At 38.8% G+C, this 9889-nt stretch overlaps 1 protein-coding gene across 1 annotated transcript in view; it reads left to right on the top strand.

The window, feature by feature from the left end:
• The window catches only part of MYCBP2 (MYC binding protein 2, E3 ubiquitin protein ligase), a 253516-nt gene that overhangs the window by 11129 nt on the left and 232498 nt on the right, over positions 1–9889 (top strand). The window contains 2 exon segments of the mRNA XM_015558101.1: positions 5502–5556; positions 5559–5612. Coding sequence (XP_015413587.1) covers positions 5502–5556; positions 5559–5612 — 109 coding nt within the window.

The following is a 9889-nucleotide window of genomic DNA, read 5'->3' as shown; positions in this document are numbered from 1 at the left end:
CAGGGGCTGCACCTAGGGATTGGGCCTGCCCTCTGCCACCCGGGAGCAGGCCTAAGCCAGCAGGTCATTATCTCCCGAGGGGTCCCAGACTGCAAGAGGGCACAGGCTGGGCTGAGGGCCCCCCAGTGCACAAATTTTTGTGCACCGGGCCTCTAGTATAATATAAATATAAGCTAAGCTATAAACTCAAAAACTTCTACTGAATTAAGAAGTAAATTAGTCTATGTAAGTCTGCTTCTTTTAATAAAATATCTGGCATGACTAGCCTCAAATAGGACTAGATGGGAAGTGTGACTCCTAAATTTCATTATTACAAATTATGTAGCTACCCAGGCCAGTGTCGCTTAGTGGTAGAGTGTGGACCAATTAACCAGGAGGTCAGTTAGATTGCCGGTCAGGGTACATGCCTGGGTTGCATTCTCGATTCTCAGTAGGGGGCATGCAGGAGGCAGCTGATCAATGATTCTCTCTTATCATGGATGCTTCTATCCCTCTCTCCCTCTCCCTTCCTCTCTCCAAAATCAATAATAATAAAACAATTATGTAGCTATAAAACTTGGAAGTCTTTAGAGGATCTGGAAATTAGTTAATTAAAGACAATTTGAACTGTGTAAAAACTGTTTTGAGAAAAAAACTTAATATAGAAACATTTAGGTGGGGATTAAAAAAAGTCCTTTTAAAAATGTTAATGATTAATGACCCACAAAAAACATAAAGCAAAAAAACCCTGACAAGCAAGGTCTATATAACAAATTTATTTTAACTTTTAAAAGTCAAAAAGAGGAAAAAATTGTTTCAAAAGGGTACTTTAACAACAACAAAAAACTCTCTCCATTATGTGAGAGAAAAAGGAAGAGAGAAAGAAACCTTAGGTGAGGAGAAGGAAAGTAAGTCACACATTCAGGAGGAGCAAGAGAGGAACAACAGAGAAAATGAAAGAACTGACATAAAAGACTAGCATCTGGAACAAAGGCACAGACCTGTCAAAAGAAAAGCAAAATGCCAGCATTTCTTGCCTACCCTCAAATTCCAATCACTTCACACCCTAAAGACCTCATCATCTCTTCTTCTGTGTCAATCCTTTATGTCATGTAAATGGCTGCCAAAAACATCACCTGTTTCACTCCCCACCCTGCCCTAACCCATAGCATTCTGACTGCCTCTCTCTCCCCTCTAGATTTTTATTTTTTGTTATTTGTAAATGTTGTCTGTATCAGATATTTACTTTATATAAAAAGTTTTTAAGAAACAGTATACTTCACTCGGTAGTAGTATATAAATGTGCTTCTATTTTCCTCTTGAACTTTTAAAAATGTATTTTGGAGGTTCTAGAACTGATAATCAGGATTGTAATAGAATAGGATACAAGTTCTAATGGCAAAGAGATAATTATTAAATCTAAATGTGATGTAATTAAATTCTCTTGTTCACACTTATTAGTGAAATAATAAAATCACCTTTGGAAATATATGATTGTAGGAGAGGAAAATAAAACTTTGAAAGGCTCATTCAGTCATTTTTCTTATGCCAAGTATGTTTTTATCTCACTTTTCCCAGTAGTGATATTGGATTGGCTGTATCAGGGAGTTATTTGGATTTTGTGTTCTTTCAGGTATAATAGAGAGCCTTCATGATTTAATTATTTGAAAGCAACAGTAAAGGTAAAATTCAGAAAATTCACAAAAGACTGTTTTCTGAAGAGAAGTGGAAGACCATGTTCATTGGTAGTTATGGTTTATTATTGAACGTATTAAAGCTTATTGCGTTATCTGATTATCATAATGAACTATTTAAAAGTTACATTTGTTGATTTATTTTGCTAATTATAAAGTTAGTACATATTGTAGATAATTGAAAAATGCAGAAAATTTTTTATAAGTTAGAAAGTACTTCTAAAATCCTAATAACCAAAAATACCCACTAGAAACCTTTTTATATACACACATTAAAAATATATGTGTGCATAAATGAAATCATACTGTATTCGATGTATTACATAGTTTTCTCCTTATATACTCTTTCTTCCTAATATTGAGGGAGCAGAAAGTATAGTGTGCTGTTCTCAGTGACTGTAAGTCAGGCTTCAAAGTGTAAAGTGTGTTTGCTGCATAGCCCGCAGCTGGTGGAGTGAGTGGCGGCCTATCCAGGCGTGCGGCGCAGCTCACTGCCTTGGCCCTGCATCTGCGAGGCCTCGTGGCCGGGCTGCGGTGCGCTGCCCGCTTCAGAGACACCTTCACTCGGGAGCTCCGCCACGGCCAGCGCGAGCCCCCGGGACCACCACCAGGTAGCCAGCGGGGCAGCGGGAGCAAACCACTAACAATGGGCTGGGCCCGGCCGGCCGAGGTCGCCCCTCTCCCTTCTGGCTGGACACGGGCCTCGGCTCTAAGGAGTCATCCCAACCCTGCGTGCGGCTTCTCCTCCTGACTCCTGTCGGCCTGCAGAGCTCCTCGCATCAGAGAGCCCAGGCCAGGCGGACACACCCGGTGAGCCCTGAAAGCAGACAGGGCGCAGGGAGTGAAGGGAGCCCCGAAGCCTAACAGAAATGAAGATAAGCTAGGCCCTGACCCACCACCTACAGAGAGCCGTGGACCGTGCCACAGCCCGAAGGAGAGCCTGCCCTCTGCGTAGGAGGCTAAAACTCCCGATAGATGCTGCTGCCTCTGCTCTGATGTAGTGGGGCTCTACTTCCAGCGGAGATCATGGATGGAAAGCCAACCCAGTAGACGCCAAAACCCTCTGATTAAATGTGCGAGCTGAGAAACAGATATGAGTGTGGTACTTCTCTGGCAGGATGGATTAGGATTCCTTGGGACTGTAGTTAACACACATTGAGTGCTTACTTTGTGTTGGCACTTGCCAATTGCACTCTGAATGGGTTATCTCATTTAATCCTTACCATTTATAAGGAAATGTAGGCTACTTCTTAAGTTGCCCATGGCCTTACAGAGCCAGATGTGAATACAGGTGCTTAACTCCAGGTCCCAAGTACATACTCAGCTATCTATAGCATTTTCCAGGCCTGATCTTCAGTTCCTGCCTTCCCACTCCTTACTCACCACTGGGTGTTTGGACTACTGCCTACTAAGGAACAAACTACCTGGATTCCTGTTTCCCATTTTAGAGGGTCAGGTCATTTGAGGCTTCTGACTGAATTTCTGGTCACCTCTGGTTAGGCTACACAGTTATTCAAGCAGAAAGCTCTAAGCCAGAGGAGAAGCTTTTAGACTGGCAGGTAACCAAACAGAATTTATACGCTGGATTTTCTGATAGTCACAGGAAGCTGGAGAGGGCCGAGACCTACCCTGGGGATGGAGGAGCTAAAGTAGCTTGTCCTCCACTTTCCTTATGGTCAAACTTCTCATTTGGCATCCCATCCTCCAGTCTTCCCATCAGAGGTGCTATTTAATCCTCTTTGAGGCCAGAAGTCCCATCCCCTAATGACCAAAGTCCTGGTTTGTCATTCTACCCTTCTCTCCCTTCAGAGGAGAAATCTTTTTCCCAAACTAGAGGCAACTCGTTGGATTTTCCTTGGAGCCTGGCAGGGATGAGCCTAAAGAGCTTGTTCAATCTACTGTCTTATCTGCCTCATTGGCCTCAGTCCCACCCATCTGTCTCTGGATATCAGAGTAGCACAATATTAGCAGTCCCCAGCTGAAATCCGTACCCGCAACATAAGTAAGCACACTCTGTGTTTTTTTCTAGAAGAGATAAAAAGGGAAGAAGTGCAGGAAGCAATGAAATTTCTAGACAAACTGGCCATTTAGTAAGAAAGGAAAGAAATCAAGAGAAGGGGGCACTTGCTTAATTTTTATGGAAGGAGTGTATAAGAATTAAGATAAACACACACACACCCTCATTTCTGTAGAAGGAGTCTGGGAGCAGAGAAAACTGGGTCCTTTCTGCTCCTACTAGATGCCTCCCCACTTCATTGTAAAAGCCTCCAGTGTTTGTAGTCTGTGACTTGCCTTCTCACCAGTTACCCTGTTACTAAAGAAACAGACCAGGCCTGACGTGCTATTGCTCAGTGGTTGAGCATCAACCCATGAACCAAGAGATTCCCAGTCAAGGCATATGCCCCAGTTTCGGGCTCAATCCCCAGTAGTGGGTGTGCAGGAGGCAGCTGATGGATGTTGATATATACCCTTCTCCCTCTAAAATCAATAAAAATATTTAAAAAAGAAAAAAAAGGTGTAAAGTGCAATTTCAAAGTTCATCTATACCAGTGGTTGGCAAACTGCAACTCACGAGCCATATGCGGCTCTTTGGCCCCTTGAGTGTGGTTCTTCCACAAAATGCCACGTGTGGGCGCGCACGTACAGTGTAGGTGAAGGGACTGGAGTCCATGTTGATGAAAACAGCTTCGTGGCTGCGGCAGCCAGCAGTGGCAGCAGCAGCAGGGTGATGGGGGTGGCGTCTTCTTCTGATCAGCCTGGTTGCCTCCCGCAGAGAGAGGCCAGCTGCAGCTAAGCTGTCAGTAGGACAACCCCTGAGGGCTCCCGGACTATAATTTTGTGCACTGAGTCTCGTGTGTGTGTGTGTGTGTGTGTGTGTGCGTGCGCGCGCACATATATGTATGTATGTGTGTGTATATATATGTATGTATGTATATATATAATATGTATGAATTACTGCATACATCTCAGTAGAGAGAATACTCTTCCATTGTTATATCTAATGGTATTAATGCTTTGATAAATTTATACTAATTGTTCTTACTTTAACTTTTTATGTTACTTCTCCAAATAATTTAACACCTGAAAATATCATCTATCTGGCATTAACTGAGAAGTGGAATTTCATTATCTATTGGTATATCAGTCTGAAGCTACCTCCTTATATCAGTTCGTCACATTTCTAATTCTTTAGTTACTGCCTTATTTACCTTTGGCTAGATCCTAATAAGGAATAATAAGATAAAGTACAAGCAGTAGTGATACTTTAGGTAGGCAGTTTTAAATTCTTTTCATGATAAAACCTAAAAGAAGAAGGGGCACTGTCTATAAATAATAATATGACAATTGTGCCATAATAGGATAGGGTAAGGTGAAAAACTCCTACTTTTATCTTTTCACCATGTATGCTTTGTTGACTTTTTTCTGGCTCTAAGTAGCAATTAACATGATTATGAACAAAAAGAATGCTGATTTGCTTGAGTATAGCCAAACGAACTTTGTAAATTAATAGTTTATTTTTTCTGAGTGAATGCATTCTATAGTACTTAATTCACTGTTACAAACAGTTTTCATGATATTTTATTATGGCTTCATTTTAAAATTGCTTTTTAAACAGTGTCACTATTTTTTAACCATCCATGTAACTGAATAGTTTTTTAAACCTAAATCTTAAAATTAAACATATTGGGTCTTCCTCTTTTTAAAAAAAAAATGTGTTTCTTTTTGCTTTTTAAATATTGCAGCATTAATGATTTGCTTTGGAAGTAAGCTGTTTGTATTAAACTGTCTGGTTATAAGGTATACTCTTTTTTTTTCCATCTTAAATAGATCATTGAGGTGGGACTTTGTGAAGTTTTTGAACTGATCAAGGAGACACGATTTTCTTGCTTCAGGGTCAGCAGCCAGAAGGCCTCCAGTCAGAGCCACCAGAGGTCCTAGGTAAGAACTCAGGGGCATTGAAGTCTTTAATGTAAAGAGTTTCTCCTGAAGCACATACAGCAACCTGTAATGCAGTCTTTGTTTAATTATGGTATTAAAACAGCAGGGATATAAATTTTAAGGTATTTTGCTATATTCTACCATAGTTATGGTTCAAGAGTTACAGTTCATGTACAGACAGACATATTTTTATTATTCTGATGATAAATAGCAAAACATAAATCCTTGGTACCCAGAAGTAATCCTCAAGCTTTATAGTCGCTATTAACTTAAATTATTCTTATTAAACTTTTGGCCAAAATATCTAGTACTGACTTTTTCTAACTTTATATGTTGCTCTGGAAAATTAAAAAGAAAAACAGGACAAATGCTACCAACCCAAATAGCGCAATATGTTTCTAAACAAAGAGCTTTTAAAAAAATTCATAATAGATAAAAGTATAGTTTTGTTATAAAGCTTCTAAATTAGTAGCAACTTCTATTAAATAAAAATCTTTGCTTTCTTTTAAAGTGTATTAGAATTCTATAAATACTTGCTTACATGCCATTGACTTAGGAGTTCTTAAGAAATAGAAATAGAGATGGAGACCTAATTTTGAAAATGATAATTGCTTTTCTCTGAAGCTATCCATCCCTTTGAAGAGTTTGCATTTTTTTAAATCTCAGTTATCAGCATGTATCAGTCACGTGGGCCCTATCTGTGGAATTTCTGGTTCTCTAGATTTGGAGCAGGACCCAGGAATTTGCATTTGGAATAGTTTTTACTCCCAGTCTGGGGATCACACTGCTGATCTGGACTAGAGTTTGATCCTTCTTCTTTACTTGACTGTTTGGATTTCATTAGATCTACATGTGAGAAGTAATTTCATGAACCTAATTACATGTCAGATTATTCTTTTTCGGTCATATATAATGATTAGTTTTTGTAATTGATGTTTGTTGTTTTATTTTAGTGGGGGAAGGGAGTGCTGGCTATGAAAGCAAGCTGAGGATTTTTAAAAACAATAGCCATCCCCAACCACCCCCGGCTTCCCACCCCATGTTATTAAATGCTACTACCAAATAAAAGCTGTCATGCTTGTTGGTTATTAACATGGTAGCACAAGTATTACTGTTGTAATGCACTACTTGACTTCATGGCATTTTACTGAAGAATTTATTGATTAATTGATTAATTTTTCTTAAAAATATTTTACTAGTTATTCTTAGCTATGGTTTATCAATTAACAAATTGAAATATTAAAAATATCCACTAACACCTGTATATCCTATTTCTTGCTTTGAACAACATGATAGTCATTCTTCTCCTAGACCATTTACCATTCTGTTGTCTTTTATCAGTTGTTATATACTTTTTTCTGTATCCAGCCTATACCTAAATACTCCCTTTCATTTATGATTTTAAAAATAGATCTTGTTCATAATACTGAGTTTTGACATTAAAATGTGTGCTTTAGCTTAATCATCTTTTATCAAAACTTTCATCTGATTAATTTGTTTGCCTTTATTTTCTTATTAACCTTTGTTCTCTCTTCTATCCTTTTTTTTAATAGGATACTTCAATACTTATTCTTCCACATATATTTTAGGATTCATTTAAAAGAAAAAACCATTTTTGGTATTAAATTAAATTCATAACTTAAATTTAGGATTGACATTTGATGATACAATATCTATTGAGGAAATATTTTTACTTGTTATATTATCTCCTGTATTTTAAAAAATTACATTGCTGGATTTGATTTGCTAGTCTCTTCTATCCTTTAAGTGCTTCTTTCTGATTACTACTTGGACTTATTTTTCTTTTGAAGGATTTATGATCACTTCATATATTTTATTTTGTTTCATTAGATCAAAGATGTAAGTAATTTTTTTTTAAACTAAATTTATATTGAAATCTGTCTGCTTTTTTCCTTTGCTCTAATATAACCACATTAGTTATACTTTTTTTCTATTTTGGTATATTTCATGAAATGTATGTATATGTTTCACTTTTGCTATTGGAATAGCTTGATTATTATACACTAAGTTTCTTTTTTTTAAATGGATTTTGATTTACAAATTGTATAGTTAAAAAATATTCCTTTATACCTATACTTCTGTCCAATTTAAGGTTATAATATATGTTCTCAAGTAGTTATTTAAATGTAATAGCACCTCCTATGTTCTGTGCTAAGAGCTATCATTCAAGGGTAATCAATCCAGACATTGTTATTGCTGTTATGGGACTTAGCATCAGATAGTTGGACACATATATGATTTCAAATGTGGAGTAGCATAGGAGAAAGCAGAGGGAATTCTGAGAGTCTATAACAGACTTCCCTCAAGATGTGGCATTTGAGATTTAAAGGGTAAGTAGGAAGCAATTAACTAAGTTTCTAGGCAGAAAGGACAGCATGCGGGAAGGCTCTGAGACAGGAAGGAAAATGACTAAAAAGAGAGACAGCTTTGTCAGAGGTGAGGAAAAAGTCAGGGACTAGATCATGTGGAGTTTAATAGGCCATGTTAAAGGAGTCTGATTAGTGCTCTAGGAGGAATGGAAAATTACCCTGTATTTTCTTATGCTTTAAAACATTATTTTATATCACTTACACTGTTTCCTTTCACTTGAATCCAACATTTTGATGACAGAAGCATTCTTTGTCTTGTTTGCCAATGTACTATGCTAACCTTGAATAGTTCCTGATGTATAGGAAGAATTCAGCAAGTATTTACTGAATAATTAAAAGATTAATGGGCCGAAGGATAATAATAGAAGGAAGGAAGGACAAAGGATGGAAAGAAGGATAGATGAAAGGATGGAGGAAAGGAAGGATAGTTGGAGGGAAAGGTGGAAGGAAGGCAAAGGGGAAGGTTAGATGGAAAAAGGAAACACAAGTGAAGAAAGGGATGGAGACTAGAAAGAAGGAAGAGGAGCAAAAGGAATTAACAAAGAAGAGAATGGATACTAAGTGAAAAACCAGATTTTTGGTTTGAAAATTCTCTTTGGCTATAAAGAGGGAAAAGTGAATGGTAGGAGCTAAAATTTATGAATACTTTTTAGTAGTCTGATTAAGAGATGAAGATAGGCCCTAACCAGTTTGGCTCAGTGGATAGAGCATCAGCCTGCAGACTAAAGGGTCCCAGGTTCAATTCCAGTCAAGGGCATGTACCTTGGTTACGAGCACATCCCCAGTACGGAGTGTGCAGGAGGCAGCTGATTAATGTTTCTCTCTCATTGATGTTTCTAACTCTATCCCTATCCCTTCCTCTCTGTAAAAAATCAATAAAATATATTTTTTTAAAAAAGAGATGAAGATAGCATGGGTTGGGAAGATAGTAATGAGATAGAAAAGTAGAGGAATTAATTAGGAAGCAAAATTGGCAGGACTTAATTAAGGATTAGGTATGGATGATGAGGAATAGAGGAAGCCTAGATTTCCATGAGTTAGCAAACCCCCCCAACCCCCCCCCCAAAATAAACTAAATGGCTTTGTAATTGTAAGAGAATTGTGATACATTAATTCTCTTTTTCTCGTTCTCCTTCTTCCTTCCCCTTTCCTTCTCCCTCTCTTTATCTTTCTCAGTTTTTCTGTCTTTTTCTGACTGAGTAGTCACTCTATAAAGATTTTCAAATTCCCCTTCCCTTCTAGAGAAGAGGTATCCAGAAGTCTGTTGATTAAATCTTGGGCAGAGTTGTTCAGGGAATTTTGTGTGGAGACTTCTGATAGCCATAGAACATTCATGTGTTATTTTTCCATCTTTGCCACTAAATGGATTTATGATTTAAGAGAATCTTTTAACCTCCCTGTGCTTCCATTTTCATTACTAATCAAAGGAGGAGGACATCGGTTTTTTTGGATTGGAGGTTTTTCTAGGGTATAACATGAATTACACATCACCTCTGTAAGTGTGAACTGCTATGTTAGCAGTAAAGGTAGTCTATATATATAAAAAGCCAGCAACCAGAATGATGTAAGACCAGAACAACTGGTTGCTATGATGCCCATTGCAGCCAGCGAACCGGCTGGATGGGGTGGGACTGGCCAGCCAACCTCCCGTGCCCCTCCCCCAAGTCTGCCCTGCCTCTGATCACCCGGCCCCCCACCCCCATAGGGGGTGGGGCCAGCTGGCCAACCTCCTGCAGCTCATATCCCTGCCCAGCCCCACCCCAGATCAGCCCCCATACCCAAATCAGGGGCAGGGCTAGCTGGCCAACTACCTGTGGCCCCTCCCCCTGGCCAGCCCCACCCCATTGGGCTCTCATCACCCTGATTGGCCTGCGGCCCCCCCCCAAC

The sequence above is a fragment of the Myotis davidii genome, unplaced genomic scaffold, assembly GCF_000327345.1.
Source record: "Myotis davidii unplaced genomic scaffold, ASM32734v1 scaffold268, whole genome shotgun sequence".
NCBI lineage: Eukaryota > Metazoa > Chordata > Mammalia > Chiroptera > Vespertilionidae > Myotis > Myotis davidii.
The sequence above is the reverse complement of the archived record's forward strand: the minus strand, read 5'-3'. Positions and strand labels throughout refer to the sequence as shown.